A 20,048-nucleotide genomic window follows, 5' to 3' on the forward strand; every position below is an offset into this window, starting at 1 on the left:
TGGATGATGAGTAATTTTTTATTGCTAAATAAAAAGAGGTGTTAATTATAGGAACTAAAAACTCTGCATGTAATAACCTAGAACACTGTCTAAGACTTGATGGCTGCTCTGTCAATTCTTCGTCATCAGTTAGGAACCTAGGTGTGCTATTTGATCGCAATCTTTCCTTAAATGTCCTTAGAATACTCAATGAATGTACTTCCTTAAAGTTTATACGGTCTGTTTTGGGTTTTGTTTCATGTTTTGTTTTCATGTCTTTTATTTTGTAATTTGAATCATGCTGTTGTTGTCATGCTTCCCTTGTCCTCATGCATTTCTGCCCTGTATAAGTGTCAGGTTCTAATTGGTTGTTATAGTCTTGTTCCTCATTGGTTATTGTCCTGTCATGTGGTTCTCAGGTCTGTTTGCTCATTCGTTGATTCTTGTCATTTGACCCATACTGTTTGATACAAATAGCCCTGAACTGCTATGTGTATGTATATTTTGTAGTTGTCATATGTATCATTACATTATTCAAATAAGCGCCAAGGCAATACCTGCACTGAAAGTTGCAATCGGACAAAGGACGCAGCAAACTAGTGTAACTTACCTGGCCTCGGTCTTGGCTAAGCCTGAGGGACATCACCGTCTCCTCCATTATGACATAAAAACAAAAAAGAGCAATTCTGGCTACACCTAACCTGGGAGAATTGTCCTCTTTTCAGCTGTGTCACCAGAGGTGAAACCAAGTCACAAGCAAGTCTAGAGTCAAATCCCAAGTCCTCAAAGGTTGATAATACATGGCATTGTTTTGAGCAATTTTGAAGGGAAACTTTTTTTTTGAGCAGTGTTGCTTTGGCACTTTCCCACTGAGGATAACACAGATCAGTCGTGGGCCCTTTGTCTCAGCTAGGGTGTATTCCAGAAAGGAGGTTCAACAAACTGAGTAAAAACTTGAACTCTGAGTTTACTCTGAGATTGGAATTTTTTGAAGTTTTCTGAGTGCACCATGACTTTGAAAAGCCATAATCCTTGGAGCTACAAAATTACAATTCACCACAGCAACAGCTCCCGACAAAAAGACTTCTGCATACTATGGAATACGTAACTTTAATTCTAAATCAATATTATCAGGTAAAAACTGGCAGAAAGGACATTTATTGAATTAATATTCATTTTCATGGTAAACCATGGGCAAAAAAGGAAAAACTGTGGCAGCAGAAAAAAAAATAAAACAAAGTCACCTTTATTTTTATTTTCATAGTCAAGTCAAGTCAAGTCACTTTTATTTATATAGTGCTTTTAACAATACAGATTGTGTTAAAGCACTTCTCAGTACTGAATAGGAAAATAGTGTATCAATAATGCAAAATGACAATAGTAAACGGCAATTTTCAGTTAAAGGCAGTTCATCATTAAATTCAGTGATGCCATTATCCAGCTCAGTTGTTTGAATATTATCTGCACAATCAAGTCCACGATATCACTGGAAATTAAGTGTCCCCAACTAAGCAAGCCAGAGGTGACAGAGGCAAGGAACCAAAACTCCATCGGTGACAGAATAGAGGAAAAACCTTGAGAGAAACCAGTTCAATTCCAGGCTGCAGCAAAGTCACACTGTGCAGAGGACTAATCTATTTCCTGTGGTTTTGTCCTGGTCTCGTCCCTTGTCACTGGGGATCTGTCTCTGGGGCTCATCTAGTTGTCCTGTTCTCCGCTGATATTCAGGGCTGTCGAGGTCATCTCAAGGTGCTGATCCAACATCTGGGCTGGATACATACTGGATCCGGTTGACTGCAGTGACCATCTGATCTGGATACAGACTGGATCTGGTGGCTACAGTGACCTCGGAATAAGAAAGAAACAGACTAATATTAGTGTAGATGTCATTCATCTAACAAGTATAGTACATTGTGTGTTATTGGAAGTGTTCCCCTGGTTGTCCTAATTAATGCAGCCTAAAAATCCTTTAACGGATTTGAATATTAGAAATGTGTTAGTGTGTTATGTGTAAGACAGGCTAAAGAGATGGATCTTTAATGTAGATTTAAACTGAAAGAGTGTGTCTGTCTACCAAACTATGTAGAGTAAGGTTGGTTATTCCAGAGTTTTGGCACTAAATAGTAAAGGATCTGCCACCTGCAGTTGATTTTTAAGTCTAGGTATTATCAAATTGCCAGAGTTGTTAGGAAAGCAGCAGACGTGGATGACTATAATGCAATAAGAGTTTGTTCAAATACTGATGTGCTATACCACTCAGGGCTTTATAAGTAATAAGCAAGATTTTAAAGTCAAGTCAAGTCACCTTTATTTATATAGCACTTCTAACAATACAGATTGTGACAGAGCAACTGAACAGCATTGAATATGAAAATACTGTGTCAATAATGAAAAAAGTCAGTTCATCATTAGATTCAGTGATGTCATCATCCAGCTCAGTTCAGTTTAAATAGTATCTGTGTATTGCTGGCACTCCAGCACTAATGATGTTTGACTTCGCAAGTCGGAGATCACATAAAATAACATTAAAGAGGTCTGTGAACCTGGAAGCACAATGTTTGACACTGTAATTTGCTCTGGTCCCCTCCCTGCATACCGCGGGGATGAGATGCTTAGCAGATTGTCATCACTCAATGGCTGGATGCCTAAGTGGTGCCCGCAGAATAACAGCTTTTGGGGCAGACTTGATCTGTTGAAAAGAGATGGTCTTCATCCCTCCTGGGGTGGTGCCGCACTTCTCTCTAGAAATATGGCACATAGTCTTAGAGTTTGTACTTGACTAACTAGGGCCCTGGTCAGGAAACAAACAGACTGGCTAAACCGACTGTCTGCTAGCCACCTCACGTCACAGAAGTCAGTTACTTCTCAGTACATAAAGACACTTTCACCTAGATATCACACTATAGAGACTGTCTGTTCTCCGAACTAGAAAACACAAAAAACATCCAATTTAAGAGTAACAATTTAATTGAAGTTAAACAATTAAAAAACAGATGCAATACGGATAAACAAATGATAAAGCTTGGCTTATTGAATATCAGGTCCCTTTCTATGAAAGCAATTTTTGTAAATAATATGATCACTGATCAAAATCTAGATGTGCTCTATTTGACAGAAATCTGGCTAAAACCTGATGAATACATTATACTAAATAAGTCTACCCCCCAAGATTACTGGTATAAACATAAGCTGCATCCAAAAGGTAAAGGGAGAAGGTGTTGCTTCAATTTATAACAACGTTTTCAGGATTTCTTAGAGGGCAGGCTTCAAGTATAACTCGTTTGAAGTAATGGTGCTTCATATAACATTATCCATAGAAAAAAAATGTTAAACTGAGTGTAGCAATGATCCAGTGTATTCAGCCCTCTGGTTGGACAGGAAACTGGTTGATAAAAATTAGGCATAACCTGCCTGAGGTTGGCTTTGTTAAAGTCCCCAGCGATGATAATAGCAGCATCAGGATGTTTGTTGATGTTGCTGCTGAGCACATTGTGAAGCTTAGACAAAGCCAAGTCGGTGTCTGCTTGTGGTGGGATGTAAACAGCAGTAACAATGATAGATGAAAACTCCCGGGAAGATAGAATGGGCAGCGAATAATGGATAGATGTTCCAGATGAGGCAATCAGGAGCGTGACAGAGCGGAGATTTTCCTGGGGTCACACCATTCCTTGTTAATCATGAAACACACTCCTCCACCTTTGAATTTATCGGCCTCAGCTCTTCTGTCCATACGTAAAACAGAGAACTTTTCAGACGGTGTTACAGCAGCGTTCGGGACCGAGGTCATGAGCCATGTTTCAGACAAACAAAGGATGCAGTCCCAAATGTCCCGTTGGAAACTTATCCTGGCTCTAAGATCGTCCAACTTATTCTGCAGAGACTGGACATTGGCGAGCAGAATGCTCAGTAAGGGAGGACTTTGAGCTCTTTTCCTAAGTCTGTTGCGAATCTCAGCTCGTTCCCCACTGTATTTCTTGATCCGTCGCCTCGGGTGGTTATTCAGGTGGCCATTGTTCATCTTGGTGTTCCGGAGAATCTCAGATGGCCACGATGGATTGGAGGATAAACTGTCCTGAAACAGGTCAGTGAAGTGGTGTCCAATGTCCAAAAGTGTTTCTTTGTCATAAATGATCAGTTCAGATGTTATGTGTGTTAAAAGAGAATGCAAAAGTAGCTATAAAAGTAAATAAAAACACAATCTAAGCAGAGTGATGTGGATGGCGTCCGAACTCAGGGGTGCCATCTTGGTTTCATTATCAGAAACTCATAGGAAAACACCACGTGACCTTCCAGTAATACCAGGCCAGTTGTTTGGCCAGGCTGTACAGGAAACCCTGGAGCATAGTGTTCAGAATGAACAAGACCAAAGAGGAGCTAGGAAACTTAAGAAGAGTTTTCCTTTCAAGAGAGAAGTAAGAGGTGCAGTTATCATGCTGTATCTGTGGATAAACTTACGGTAGAAGTTAACAAAGCCAAGGAATCTCTGGAGCTCTTTCATGGTTTTGGGGATAGGCCATGATGTGATTGCTTCTGTCTTCCTGTCATCCATCTTTACTCCTTCCCGGGTGATTGTGTATCCAAGGAATTTTATGGATTTCTGGTGAAACACATACTTTTCAGCCATTACACAGAGAGAAAATTCTCTTAATCGTTGGAGCACTTGGGCGACATGACATTGATGATCCTTTTCGTTAGGTGAGTAAATCAAGATGTCATCTATGTAGACAAGAGCAAAATGGTTCAGATACTCTCGACGGACCTCATCCATGAAACTTTGAAAGACTGACGGGGCATTTACAAGACCATACGGCATCACTAAATACTCGTAGTGTCCGGTAGGGGTGATGAACGCCGTCTTCCACTCATATCCTTCCTTAATTCTGACCAGGTTGTATGTGCAGATCCAGTTTTGTGAAGATACGGGCATCTCGGAGCTGTTCAAGAGAAGATGAAATTAGTGGAAGAGGATAGCTGAATTTTACCTTGATCTTTTTTAGAGCTCTGTAGTCGATGCAGGGTCTTAATCCTCCATCTTTCTTTGGAACGAAGAAGAAGATAGCCACTGCTGGAGAAGTGGATGGTCAGATGTATCCCTGTTTAAGGGCTTCGTCAACGTACTCCATCGCCATCTGTTCTGGGATGGACAGGGAGTATATGCGACCCTTTGGAATAGCTTCTCCTGGGACTAGATCAATTGTGCAATCCCAATGGCAATGTGGCGGGAGATTAGAGGCTGCAAGAGGGTTAAAGACATCTGCAAAAGAGGCATAGCAAGATGGGACATTGACAGGTTGATTTTCCTTTGGACTTTCAATGGACGTGGAATTCAATCGCATGGACACAGGCTTGGAATCAACTTGAGACATGGAATGACTTACTTGGGTGTTCTGGCATTTACAACCCCACTGGAGAATTCTCCCAGTAGTCCAGTCTATAACTGGTTGATGCTGAATTAGCCACGGGCAACCCAGTATGAGTTCTGATCGACTATTAGTAAGAATGAGTGGTGCAAACTGTTCTTGATGTTCGGGTTCAACACAAAGGGTAATAGGTTTAATTTGATCTGTCACATACCCCTTTTTGATCATTTCCTCTGTGACTGCGTAGGTGGAGTAGGACTGTGGAGCTCGAACCCTCTGGAGACAGCGGGTCGTGACGTGAGTTTTCCTGAAATGAAATTTCCAGCTGATCCGGAGTCAATAATGGCGGTAGCCTTTACATCGAGGCCTCTACACTTCAAAGTCACAGAGATGGTTAGTGGGTTTGAAACAGAGTGTTGAGAAAGGACCGAACTCACCACTAACCGTGGGGGACGAGATGGACAGGTACGAATGAGATGATCACCACTCCCCGCAGTATAAGCATAATTTTTGTTCTCTTCATCGAGTTCGTTCCTCCGGAGATAACCGTTGGGAATCTACTTGCTTTTTCTCGGGTGGTGGTTCAGCAGCTTTCTCTGAAGTGCTGAGGCGGGGAATATTCTCAGCTGAAGGCATTTCATGATAGCAAGACTGGGACGCAATGAGCTTGTTGTGGATGGATGGATCTTTTTCCTTGTCGTAAGGTAAGGAGCTGATCGCTGACTGAGGAATCCCCCACGGGCATCCAAACACTTCCTTGAAATGACCGATGAAGTTCTGTAAGGAGGCGGTGATTGTGGATTCCTGAAACCATAGCGCTTCAGCCCATCTCAGTGCTGGATCAGTCAATTGCTGTATGATAAACAAGATTTTTGATCTCTCCATAGGGAAATGATGCGCATGCTGCTCCAGCGCAAGCGAACATTGGAGTAGGAACCCATTGCTGTCCTCCTCCCTGCCAGAGAAGGGCGCTGGTCGCGATATCAGGCTTGCCATATACACCAATGTGCGAGTCGATCTGGTGGAAGCGCTATCCTCCGACTGCGCTGAATCCATCCTGTATTTGTTTGGGTCAAGCCTTCTGTCAGGATATACTCAGGAGTCAGAGGTAGGTGAATTCAGAACAGTGATTTATTGAGTGATATATATATACAAGTGTGTGGTGAATCCGTGTCCTCAAGGGCTCGTTGAATCTCCAATAAAAATATAGGCACTCTGAGTGTCACATGGATTAGTCATCCAGACAGCACAAGTTCATCAAACAACCGCAGTAAGAATATTTCATCAAACACGGTGAGTAATGGCTCCTCCTGTCATTGTTACTTGCACCTCTTGCCACATGTACAGTTTATCTATCTCTGTAGCTGATGAGGGATTTTACATGTGATAAATGCAGGGAAATAGTTAGGCTGACAGAAAAGATTTCAGAATTAGAGACACGCATCCAAACTTTAATTGAGGACAGTAAAAATGTTAGGGATCTAGATACGGCTTTGGATGCGTCTAGCTCAGGGATTCCTGTACATTGTTCGGTTCCGGAAACAGAGCCCCTGCAGCAGGGCAACTGGGTGATGGTGAGGCAGCGTAGTCGTGGGTCAAAACACCGCTCCTCTGTTCCGATCAAAACATTAAACAGGTTCTCCCCACTCAGTGTTGCACCCACTGAGAAACCTGATGAAAGTGCTCCAGTTATTGGTGATTCTATTGTACGGAACGTGAATATAGAGACACCAGCCACCATAGTCAAATGTTTACCGGGAGCCAGAGCACCTGACATCTTGGCAAATTTAAAAGTGCTGGCTAATGCTAAACGTAAATACAGTAAGATTGTTATTCATGCCGGCGCTAATGATGTTCGTCTTCGCCAGTCGGAGATCACTAAAAATAACATTAAAGAGGTGTGTGAACTTGCAAGCACGATGTCAGACACTGTAATATGCTCTGGTCCCCTCCCTGCTTACCGTGGTGATGAGATGCATAGCAGATTGTCATCACTCAATGGCTGGATGTCTAAGTGGTGCCCACAGAATAACATAGGTTTCATAGACAATTGGACGAGCTTTTGGGGCAGACCTGACCTGTTTAAAAGAGATGGTCTTCATCCCTCCTGGGGTGGCACCACTCTTCTCTCTAGAAATATGGCAAATAGTCTTAGTAGTTATACTTGACTAACTGGGGCCCAGGTCAGGAAGCAGACAGACTGGCTAAACCGACCGTCTGCTAGCTGCCTCACGTCACAGAGGTCAGTTAATTCTCAGCACATAGAGACTCTTTCACCTAGATATCACACTATAGAGACTGTGTCTGTTCCCCGAACTAGAAAAAACAAAAAACGTCCAAACCAAGCTAAGATTAACAATTTAATTGAGGTTCAACAAATAAAAAACAGAAGCAATATGGATAAACAAATGATAAAGCTTGGCTTATTGAATATCAGATCCCTTTCTACGAAAAACTTTTTGTAAATAATATGATCACTGATCATAATATAGATGTACTCTGTTTGACAGAAACCTGGCTAAAACCTGATGATTACATTATTTTAAATGAGTCCACCCCCCAAGATTACTGTTATAAACATGAGCCGCGTCTAAAAGGGCAAAGGTGGAGGTGTTGCTTCAATTTATAACAATGTTTTCAGGATTTCTCAGAGGGCAGGCTTCAAGTATAACTCGTTTGATTTAATGGTGCTTCATATAACATTTTCCAGAGAAACAAATGTTAATGATAAATACCCTGTTATGTTTGTACTGGCTACTGTATACAGGCCACCAGGGCACCATACAGACTTTATTAAAGAGTTTGGTGATTTTACATCCGAGTTAGTTCATGGCTGCAGATAAAGTCTTAATAGTTGGTGATTTTAATATCCATGTTGATAATGAAAAAGGTGCATTGGGATCTGCATTTATAGACATTCTGAACTCTATTGGGGTTAGACAACACGTTTCAGGACCTACTCATTGTCGAAATCATACTCTAGATTTAATACTGTCACATGGAATTGATGTTGATGGTGTTGAAATTATTCAGATAAGCGATGATATCTCAGATCATTATTTAGTTCTGTGCAAACTTCATATAGCCAAAATTGTAAATTCTACTTCTTGTTACAAGTATGGAAGAACCATCACTTCTAACACAAAAGACTGCTTTTTAAGTTATCTTCCTGATGTAACCAAATTCCTTAGCATATCCAAAACCTCAGAACAACTTGATGATGTAACAGAAACTATGGACTCTCTCTTTTCTAGCACTTTAAATAAAGTTGCTCCTTTACGCTTAAGGAAGGTTAAGGAAAACAGTTTGACACCATGGTATAATGAGCATACTCGCACCCTACAGAGAGCAGCCCGAAAAATGGAGCGCAGCTGGAGGAAAACAAAACTAGAGGTATTTCGTATTGCTTGGCGGGAAAGTAACATATCCTACAGAAAAGCATTAAAAACTGCTAGATTGGATTACTTTTCTTCTCTTTTAGAAGAAAACAAACATAACCCCAGGTATTTATTCAATACAGTGGCTAAATTAATGAAAAATAAAGCCTCAACAAGTGTTGACATTTCCCAACACCACAGCAGTAATGACTTTATGAACTACTTTACTTCTAAAATCGATACTATTAGAGATAAAATTGCAACCATTCAGCCGTCAGCTACAGTATCACATCAGACAGTGCACTATAGACCCCCTGAGGAACAGGTCCACTCATTCTCTACTATAGGAGAGGAAGAATTGTGTAAACTTGTTAAATCATCTAAACCAACAACATGTATGTTAGACCCTATACCATCTAAGCTCCTGAAAGAGGTGCTTCCAGAAGTCATAGATCCTCTTCTGACTATTATTAATTCCTCATTGTCATTAGGATATGTCCCCAAAACCTTCAAACTGGCTGTTATTAAGCCTCTCATCAAAAAACCACAACTTGACCCCAAAGAACTAGTTAATTATAGACCAATCTCGAATCTCCCTTTTCTGTCCAAGATACTAGAAAAGGTGGTATCCTCACAATTATATTCCTTCTTAGAGAAAAATGGTATATGTGAGGATTTCCAGTCAGGATTTAGACCGTATCGTAGTACTGAGACTGCTCTCCTTAGAGTTACAAATGATCTGCTCTTATCATCTGATCGTGGGTGTATCTCTCTATTAGTTTTATTGGATCTTAGTGCTGCATTTGACACAATTGACCACAACATTCTTTTGCATAGACTTGAACACTTTGTTGGCATCAGTGGAAGTGCATTAGCATGGTTTAAATCGTACTTATATGACCGCCATCAGTTCGTAGCAGTGAATGAAGATGTATCATATCGATCACAAGTGCAGTATGGAGTACCTCAAGGCTCAGTACTAGGGCCGCTACTCTTCACGCTTTATATGTTACCCTTGGGAGATATCATCAGGAAACATGGTGTTAGCTTTCACTGTTATGCTGATGATACTCAGCTCTATATTTCTTCGCAGCCCGGTGAAACACACCAATTTGAAAAACTAATGGATTGCATAGTCGATATAAAAAACTGGATTACGAGTAATTTCTTACTGCTAAATTCTGAAAAAACAGAGGTGTTAATTATAGGACCTAAAAACTCTGCTTGTAATAACCCAGAACACTGTCTAAGACTTGATGGTTGCTCTGTCAATTCTTCGTCATCAGTTAGGAACCTAGGTGTGCTATTTGATCGCAATCTTTCCTTAGAAAGCCACGTTTCTAGCATTTGTAAAACTGCATTTTTCCATCTCAAAAATATATCTAAATTATGGCCTATGCTCTCAATGTCAAATGCAGAAATGTTAATCCATGTATTTATGACCTCAAGGTTAGATTATTGTAATGCTTTATTGGGTGGTTGTTCTGCACGCTTAGTAAACAAACTACAGCTAGTCCAAAATGCAGCAGCAAGAGTTCTTACTAGAACCAAGAAGTATGACCATATTAGCCCGGTCCTGTCAACACTGCACTGGCTCCCTATCAAGCAACGTATAGATTTTAAAATATTGCTTATTACTTATAAAGCCCTGAATGGTTTAGCACCTCAGTATTTGAATGAGCTCCTTTTACATTATAATCCTCTACGTCTGCTACGTTCTCAAAACTCAGGCAATTTGATAATACCTAGAATATCAAAATCAACTGCGGGCGGCAGATCCATTTCCTATTTGGCACCTAAACTCTGGAATAACCTACCTAACATTGTTCGGGAGGCAGACACACTCTTGCAGTTTAAATCTAGATTAAAGACCCATCTCTTTAACCTGGCATACACATAACATACTAATATGCTTTTATTATCCAAATCCGTTAAAGGATTTTTAGGCTGCATTAATTAGGTAAACCGGAACCGGAAACACTTCCCATAACACCCTATGTACTTGCTACATCATTAGAAGAATGGCATCTACGCTAATATTTGTCTGTTTCTCTCTTATTCCGAGGTCACCGTGGCCACCAGATCCAGTCTGTGTCCAGATCAGAGGGTCACTGCAGTCACCCGGATCCAGTACGTATCCAGACCAGATGCTGGATCAGCACCTAGAAAGGACCTCTACATCCCTGAAAGACAGCGGAGACCAGGACAACTAGAGCCCCACATACAGATCCCCTGTAAAGACCTTGTCTCGGAGGAGCACCAGGACAAGACCACAGGAAACAGATGATTCTTCTGCACAATCTGACTTTGCTGCAGCCTGGAATTGAACTACTGGTTTCATCTGGTCAGAGGAGAACTGGCCCCCCAACTGAGCCTGGTTTCTCCCAGGTTTTTTTCTCCATTCTGTCACCGATGGAGTTTCGGTTCCTTGCCGCTGTCGCCTCTGGCTTGCTTAGTTGGGGACACTTCATCTACAGCGATATCGTTGACTTGATTGCAAATAAATGCACAGACACTATTTAACTGAACAGAGATGACATCACTGAATTCAATGATGAACTGCCTTTAACTATCATTTTTGCATTATTGACACGGTTTTCCTAATGAATGTTGTTCAGTTGCTTTGACGCAATGTATTTTGTTTAAAGCGCTATATAAATAAAGGTGACTTTGACTTTGAGTTCGCTGGGTTCTTGTAACGTCAAAGCCACAGTCACAGATCATTCACTAATGTTCTCTTACTGTCACCATTTCAGTCACCATTGAATCACAGGCAAAGAGCTGGTGATCCGCGGTCCTGAGGGCAGCAGAACAAAGACACAGGTTAGTGTAACACCAAAAGGTGAGTATACGTTACGTCTGGCAAGTAGAGCTTTCAGGAGACAAGAGGGATGAGACTGTTCCTGTTGGAGGCTTGACGGGAATCTGTGGTGCAGGTGAGTGCTCTTATACTGTCGGTGATTGGTTTATGTAATGCGTGGCAGGTGTGGCTGGTTAATACTTAGGTGACTGGGATCGTTTTTGATTGGCAGGGACCGGAACTGCCAGATCCCTGACACATATAGGGCTGGTAAGTGATTAAAATGTTTTATCTAATTAATCAATTAATTAATGTGGTGATTAATTAATCAAATTAATCACACATGAAATTTGTAGAAATTACTCCCAAAAGATAATTTAAAATCATTGTTGTGTAAAACATCAAACAGGCATTACAAAAAGTAGGTTCAGCAAGAAATATTTTGTTTGATAAAATTGATTACATACTGTATGGCCTACTCTTTTGGACCATGTGAGTAAATGATGACATAATTGTCATTTTTGGTTGGGTGAACTATAATTTTTAACTTCTTAATTTTATTATTATTACTATGAAAACTTTAAATTCTTTATTAAATAAAATGATACTCTAAATAATAAACTAAAACTGACAGTAGGTGGTGATAAATGTCTTAATTAAGTCAGTTCATTCAAAACGTGGATTAAAAAATTAAATGCCGCTGTGGGTTGCTCGGAGATGAACAGTTCTGCTTTATCTGTATCTTATGGTTGCCAAAATTGAGCAATATTAACAATATATACTTCTTAATGAACTGTTGTATAAGAAGACTATCACATTTGCACCAGTGTGATATTGCACTTAGCCTACTTCTTGTGTGATATTCTTAACGATGTAATGTAAATATGAGACACAATCTCAAATGGGACATTTTCTAGGCTCCATCATGCAGTAAGTTGTTGCCCTGCCTCATATTAGTCATAAATTGACTGTATGAAATGGCAGATGATCCACATAGGTCTAGGGCGGGGCAAGTGTGTCAAATGTGTTAATAATTTAAATGTTTTATTTTTCTCCATAATTAATTAACCTAAATAACGCCTTAAATTACCAGCGCTAATATCATATCAATCATCAGGGCAGCATGAGGTCCAGTTACTTGCTGAAGTTGACATGGGAGTTTCTGACATGGGCTTTCCCTCGATTGCCGAGCATCAGAGTGATGTACGTACCGGGAGTTAAGAATGTGGTAGTAGATTTCTTGTCCCATCACAGATCTTTACCAGGAGTGGTAATGTGGAGCACTTTGCCTCAGAGGAGTCAACACACTGCCCTCTGTGGTTCTCATGGACAGAAAAGTCCAGCCCGTTATGTCAGGATGCACTAGCACACACTTGGCCAGATTTACTACTTTATGCCTTTTCTCCAATACCACCCCTAATTCTGCCAACTCTCCACAGGATACGGAGAAGACACTACAAGGTGCTTCTGGTGACACCAGATTGGCCGGGGAGACCATGGTTCCCATTGTTATACAAACTTCTCAGAGGGGAACCCTGGAGTCTGCCCAAAAGACAGGACCTTCTCCTTTAGTTTTAGTTGTAGGGACAGATTTGGTATCCAAATCCAGACAGACTACAACTCTGTGTATGGGTGCTGAGCAGCCAAAGTTACTGTTCAGATCCTGCAATATGAATGTGAAAAAATACGGTTCTGAATTCAAGAGCACCCTCCACCAGAAATATGTACGCTTGTAGATGGAAAATATTCACTGCAGTGGCTTGATTCCAGAGCAATGTTCGGTGCCACTGGTGTTAAGTTTTCTGCAGTCCATGCTAGAGAATAACAGGGCACCCTCCACCCTAAGAGTATACATTGCAGCGATTTCTGCACAGCATGCATTTGTTAATGAACAACCTTTGAGATCTCATAACTTAGTCACTTGTTTTCTCAAAGGTGCTTGGTGATTGCGCCCTGCTCAGACTGTTAGGTGTCCCTCGTGGGACCTCAGTCTGGTTTTAAAATCACTTACACAGCACCCTTTTGAACCTATCTAGCAGGGTGATCTGAAGTGTCTTTCATGGAAAACAGTATTTATTTTGGTTATTATATCAGCTAAATGTGTTGGTTAAATATGTGTTGGAATGCACATAAGACGGTGGTGACATTGTGGCCTAACCCTTCATTTCTCCCAAAAAGACAGTGTGAGGTACTGCGTCTGGCGGTCAGTAGGAAAGAAATAGAATGAGAGTTACGCATGTAACCACAGTTCTATAAGTTCTGGATGACTGCCAGAGAACTCTGTCACTCGGAGTCTGGGTGAGAAGATTCTGTAGAGACAGTTTGGTGGATGTCACAGCATTAAATAGAGGAGATCTCCATGACATCCTGGGTCACGTGATGACTTTGTTGTTATTAGATTCGATCGGTGCATGAGCAAGAGAGATAATATTCAGTCGTCACCATTATTTATATAGCACTTTAAGCAAAAAAGATTGTGTCAAATCAACTGAACAACATTAATTAGGAAAACTGTGTCAATAATGCAAAATGACAGTTAAAGGCAGTTCATCATTGAATTAAGTGATGTCATCATTCAGCTCTGTTCAGTTTAAATAGTATCTGTGCAATCATTTATAAGTCAACGATATCAATATCACTAAGCAAGCCAGAGGCGACAGCAGCAAGGAACCAAGACTCCATCGGTGACAGAATGGAGAAAAAACCTTGGGAGAAAACAGGCTCTGTCGGGCGTCCAGTTCTCCTCTGACTAGATGAAACCAGCAATTAAATTCCAGGCTGCAGCAAAGTCAGATTGTGCAGAAGGATCATCTGTTTCATGAGGTCTTGTCCCAGTGGTCGTCTGAGATAGGGTCTTTACAGGTGACCTGTATCTGGGGCTCATCTAGTTGTCCTTGTCGCCGCTGTCTTTCAGGGCTATAAAGCTCCTTTCTAGGTGCTGATCCAGCATCTGGGCTGAATGCGTACTGTATCCGGGTGACTGCAGTGACCCTCTGATCTGGATACAGACTGGATCTGGTGGCTATGGTTACCTCAGAATAAGAGAGAAACAGACTAATATTAGCATAGATGCCATTCTTCTAAAGATGTAGCAAGTACATCGGTGTTATGGGAAGTGTTCCCGGTTCCGGTCGACCTAATTAATGCAGTCTAAAAATCCTTTAACGGATTTGGATATTAGAAGTGTATTAGTGTGTTATGTGTACGCCAGTTTAAAGAGATAGGTCTTTAATCTAGATTTAAACTGCAAAAGTGTGTCTGCAGATCTGCTGCCCACATTAAATTTTATATACTAGTTATTATTAAATTGCCCGTGTTTTGAGAATGCAGTGGATGTGGAGGACTATAATGTATCAAGAAGAGCTTGTTCAAATACTGTGGTGCTAAACCATTCAGGGCTTTATAAGTAATTAGCAAGATTTAAAATCTATACAATGTTTGATAGGGAGCCTGTGCAGTGTTGACAGATCCGGGCTAATATGGTCATACTTCCTGGTTCTAGTCAAGTCAAGTCAAGTCACCTTTATTAATATAGTGCTTTAAACGAAATACATTGCGTCAAAGCAACTGAACAACATTCATTAGGAAAACAGTGTGTCAATAATGCAAAATGATAGTTAAAGGCAGTTCATCATTGAATTCAGTGATGATTCTAGTAAGAACTCTAGCTGCTGCATTTTGGACTAGCTGGAGTTTGTTAATCAAGCGTGCAGAACAACCACCCCATAAAGCATTACAATAATCTAACACTGATGTCATGAACGCATGGATTAACATTTCTGCATTTGACATTAAGGGCATAGGTCGTAAAAATTTAGGAAAAATTTAGTTTTACAAATGCTAGAAACGTGGTTTTCTAAGAAAAGATTGCTATCAAATAGCTAACCTAGGTTCCTAACTTATGATGTGTGAAGCACTGCCTCTGGTGGTCATCAAGAACTCATAGAACCACAGTTACATACATAACTCTCATTTTTATATGATGAGTTATTTATCATGAGGTGGCCTGCTTACATTCAAAATTACTTTTTTTTTCCTTTACATGTTTAGGTTTTGCATAATCAATCCTATGAAACTACAGCTTGCAAGCAAAGTGTTGCTCTAATAGTTAATATTAAATTAATTCTAAATCTATCCAGTATGTGCTTGAGTAAACCAGCATATGAATCTCAACAATGGTGACTATCAACAAAATGCTTCATGCTGCAATGCATGTTGGGTAACACCATAATAAAAACTGACATAATGCACTGCTGTATGTATAATTATTGTTACCACTGTTGAAGAATTATGTGTTCATGTTTAAATACCTGAGCTGATACAAGTCCTTCGTTTCAATTCAGTTCAATTCTTCTCTTTTTTTTTTTTTTTTTTTTTTTTTGATAGTTCAGTGATAGCTGAATATCAGTCAAATGATTTTCATTCAAATGAGATATAAGCAGAAACTGTAAGCTCATCTGCTACTTCAAGTTTTTATTCAGCTACACACAAATGTTTGCTGTGAAATAATATTGCAATTGCTTAGAAGCAAATTACTAAAAAGCTCAAGGGGCCGCCATTAGCAAACACTAATGACCACAAATATTGTGGCATTTTGTTTTATTTATTTTTTTCAGTTGATTTCATTCAAGGCTGTGGCTGAAGTAAGTTGTATTTTTTGTGTTTCTCTTTTCTTCTATAATGCTGCTTGTTAACAGCAGGTGTTCATCAATAATACACAATCATAATTTAATCGGTCACTTAATTATCTCATTAACTTTATCTCTTTGAGGACTTGGGATTTGACTTGAGACTTGCTTGTGACTTGAAAGAAATGATTTGTTGCCCGTACCACGAACCCAGTTTCATCACAGGACTTTTACTTTCTGACCCCTGGACCTTACACCTATGGATGAAGCCTTGCTGTATACAGTTAGTCATGGTGTATTCATCTGAAAATACTTGTGCATACATTTGATTAGGTGTGATACCTCAAATTTTTCAGAAATGCCAGTCACTTTGGTACTTGATCCTCTCATATAATACTCCTTGTAAATGACTCTCCTGGCCACCAGGATGTGCTATCCTCTGTTGATACACTAATCATGTTGACTATTAAGCAGATTTGTATCATCTCTGATTTGCCTTATTTATATTTGCCTGTTTGATGTAGTCCAATGGTTTTCAATCCTGTTCCTCGGGACCCACTGTTCTACACATTTTGCATGTCTCCCTTTTTTGACACGGAGCTCTTATGTGGAACTCTTTCCTAATGAGCTGATGATCTGAATCATGTGTAAATTAGGGAGATTTGCAAAATGGGCAAAGCTGTGGGCTCCCAGGAACAAGTTTGAAAACCACTGATGTAGTCAGTGTTGACTCCTTATTCCAGTGTGAGCTAATTTCTCTTAAAAAATTCTAGAAAATTTCACACAGAATCACAAAGAAATGGCAGATATCAATTCTGTTTTTTTTTAAAGTAGAAAGACTGATGTAGTATTTTCTTGTAAAATGAATGTTTCTTTCACTGACAGTTTTAGAAATCTTATAAAGTCACTCTCTGTATTTAAAGTGATAGTTTGCATCCTTTGATTTTGATGTGGTGTAATGCCCTACTTAACAACTGATTGATGTTTTTTTTTTTGTTTTGTTTTTTTTAGATATGGAAATTGTCAGTGAATATAGTGGTTTAAGCAAATTTAATTGTGGTTTTAGGTAAATTTAGTAGTTTTATATGCCTGACTTGTATAATTTTTGCCACTACGGACTCCAGTTTCACATCCAACGGTCCACCATAAACCATTGCATAAAAAATGCATTTGAGTAGGATTTGCTCTTTGTTTTCAGCCTTTATTAATTGTTTCTTTTTCTGTGTGTTTTGCTTAAAATCAGAGTTCAGCTTTAAGGGAGATTACTTATTGGGTGGCCTTTTTGCTTTACACGAAGTTCAACATGCTACTCCTTTGCCTTCCCCCGAAGCCATTCAGTGTTTAAGGTAAGAAAGCATCTTTTTGCTGCAGCAGCATTTCCTCAGTATTTAGTTTCAGGTCACATTTTAAATGAAAGATTGGATTAAGCTCTTCTCACTACTTCACTGATATTTTCTAGATACACTTTCTCAAAATCTGGCTATCAGATGTTCCAAGTGATGAGGTTTGCTATTGAGGAGATTAACAACTCCACAACTCTTCTGCCCAATGTTTCTCTGGGATATGAGATTTTTGATCACTGTACTGACACAAAAAACTTACCTTCAGTCTTTAGTTTCATCTCGAAGAATGGCTCAATAAAACCTAAAGAAAAACTCAACAACTATCAGCCTAAAGTGATTGCCTTAACAGGGCCATATGGAAGCACACACACTATTACTATTGCACCATTAATAACAATGGACGGTATACCATTGGTAATTTTTTTTATAAATTTTTTTTTATACATTTTACTTTTGTTCAGGACTACCAACTTACAATATAATGCCAATCAATTGGAATGTTTTCTATTCTTTCAAAGGTGAATTATGGCGCTTCTAGCTATGCTTTAAGCAATAAGCTTCAGTATCCTTCCTTTATAAGAACAATTCCTAGCAACAAAAACCTGATAGAGATGATTATTCACATTATACAGTGGTTTGGATGGAACTGGGTTGCCTTTCTTGGTAGCCAAGACAATTACAGTTCAGATGGACTAAAACTGTTTAACAAGTACATCAGCAATACTGGCATTTGTTTGGCCTATCAAGAGGCTTTTAGCCAAAAGACAAACTACAGTCTAACACTTAAAAAGATTGATATGCTTAACATCAAAGTCGTTGTTGTTTTTGCTGTTCCACAATATGCAAGCAACATTATCAAATCAGCCATAGCAAACAACATCCAAGACAAAGTATGGATTGCGAGTGAAACCTGGGCTATGAACCAGCAGCTTCCAAGAGAGCCAGGAATTGGGAAAATTGGCACAGTCATTGGCATTACAGAGAGATTGTTGACATTACCTGGATTTGATAAATTCATCTATAAAGAAAGAGGAATAATTAAAGCTTATAGCAATGTCAGTGACATCCAGTGTGAGAGTAAGACATGTAATCAAGATTGTGATTACTGCACATCATTGAGCGCAGAGGAGATTATAAATGAAAATCCCACATTCTCTTTTGCCATTTATGCTGCCATATATACCATAGCTCATGCATTACATAATGTTCTGCAGTGTAACATGAATGAATGCCACAAAAACATAACAGTTAGGCCATACATGGTGAGTGAATGCATCATGAGATGATTATGAATTTTTTTTCATGAATAGTATATTCATGTATTATGATATGATATCATAATAGCATGTATTATGATATTAATTCTTAATAATACTGTTTGTCCTTTTCACCACACTTTACAACAGCTTCTGGAACCAATTAAGAAGTTGGATTTCCCACTTAATGGCCGTCAGGTGAAATATGATGATAATGGTGATCCAACCATCAGTTTTGCGGTTATACTTTGGAATACTGAAACAAATCCTCCACACTTTGAAATGGTGGGCACGTATGATACATATCCAGAAATGACTTTTACTATCAACAACTCTCGCTTGCCCTGGCATAACAGTGGTTCTGTAAGTTATATTTTAGCAGAGTATTTATCTAAACATTCACAACTTTGATCAATTTTAATAACACATTTTCCCATTACACAAAGGTTCCATTCTCAAACTGCTCTGTGGAGTGCAAAGAGGGATTTTCGAGGGAACCTGATGGATATCATAGTTGCTGTTTTCTGTGTATAAAGTGTCCACGGAACAGCTATGTGAATTATTCATGTGAGTATTTAAAGCAATAGATGACAAAACAGGCATTTTATCAGTCCATGCTACCACTACACAGATGAAAGATAAGGGAAGATAACATTTTCAAGTTTAGCATGTACAGGGTGGGGAATAATTCTTATAGTAACCCATAATAGTTGTATATAATAAACCCCAACCCCAAACGATTTGAATAATTAAAATGATATCAGAGATGTATTTTGCATTATCTGATTTTAAATATGGTGTTATACTATATGTAAAATGTAAATGTGTGTTTTTGTACAATTTGTACAATATTATTAATGGAATTAAAATGTATTTTAAAAAACAAACAAATTAGAATTCAGAATACTTTGCAAAATTAATTAATAACTGTGTCAACAAATCTACCATTAATAAATACTGTATACTGTATGTTTTATGAACACTTAATAACCAACATAAAGTAAATTCATAAATGAAAATGACCAACCCCCCCCCCCCCCAAAATAGCTGATAACTGGATAACTTCAAGGCAGTTCTGATGGAAAAAATATCACAAAGATTAAATCTGTTGGTATTTGGTGCAGAGTTCAAGAAGAAAAATGATGAAGGGGTATTTTACCCCATTGTATTCTTTTGTGCTCTCTCCCATTAGATAATCTGTTAAATCTTTTGTACTGTTTAAATTTCATGATCCCAAATGTCTGATTTTGGCTGAATTACATTATCATAATATTTTACTTTTCAGGGGACCCCTATACCTGTTCT

The 20,048-nt window shown here is 39.2% G+C and overlaps 1 protein-coding gene across 1 annotated transcript; it reads left to right on the plus strand.

The window, feature by feature from the left end:
* Positions 1–17,598: 17,598 nt before the first annotated feature.
* On the plus strand, positions 17,599–19,330 carry LOC132098206 (taste receptor type 1 member 1-like). Its single transcript, XM_059504402.1, has 4 exons — positions 17,599–17,901; positions 18,006–18,749; positions 18,894–19,106; positions 19,190–19,330. The coding sequence occupies exons 1-4, from the start codon at positions 17,632–17,634 to the stop codon at positions 19,328–19,330; spliced, it is 1,368 nt and encodes a 455-aa protein (XP_059360385.1). The 5' UTR covers positions 17,599–17,631.
* The last annotated feature ends 718 nt before the right edge of the window (positions 19,331–20,048 follow it).

The sequence above is a fragment of the Carassius carassius genome, chromosome 21 (assembly GCF_963082965.1).
Source record: "Carassius carassius chromosome 21, fCarCar2.1, whole genome shotgun sequence".
Classification (NCBI taxonomy): domain Eukaryota; kingdom Metazoa; phylum Chordata; class Actinopteri; order Cypriniformes; family Cyprinidae; genus Carassius; species Carassius carassius.

Coding starts and splice junctions, on each gene's coding strand:
- LOC132098206 (XM_059504402.1), top strand. CDS start 17,632: ATGTTCCAAGTGATGAGGTTTGCTATTGAGGAGATTAACAACTCCACA. Junction 18,750..18,893: donor TAACAGTTAGGCCATACATG/GTGAGTGAATGC, acceptor ACTTTACAACAG/CTTCTGGAACCAATTAAGAA. Junction 19,107..19,189: donor CCTGGCATAACAGTGGTTCT/GTAAGTTATATT, acceptor CATTACACAAAG/GTTCCATTCTCAAACTGCTC.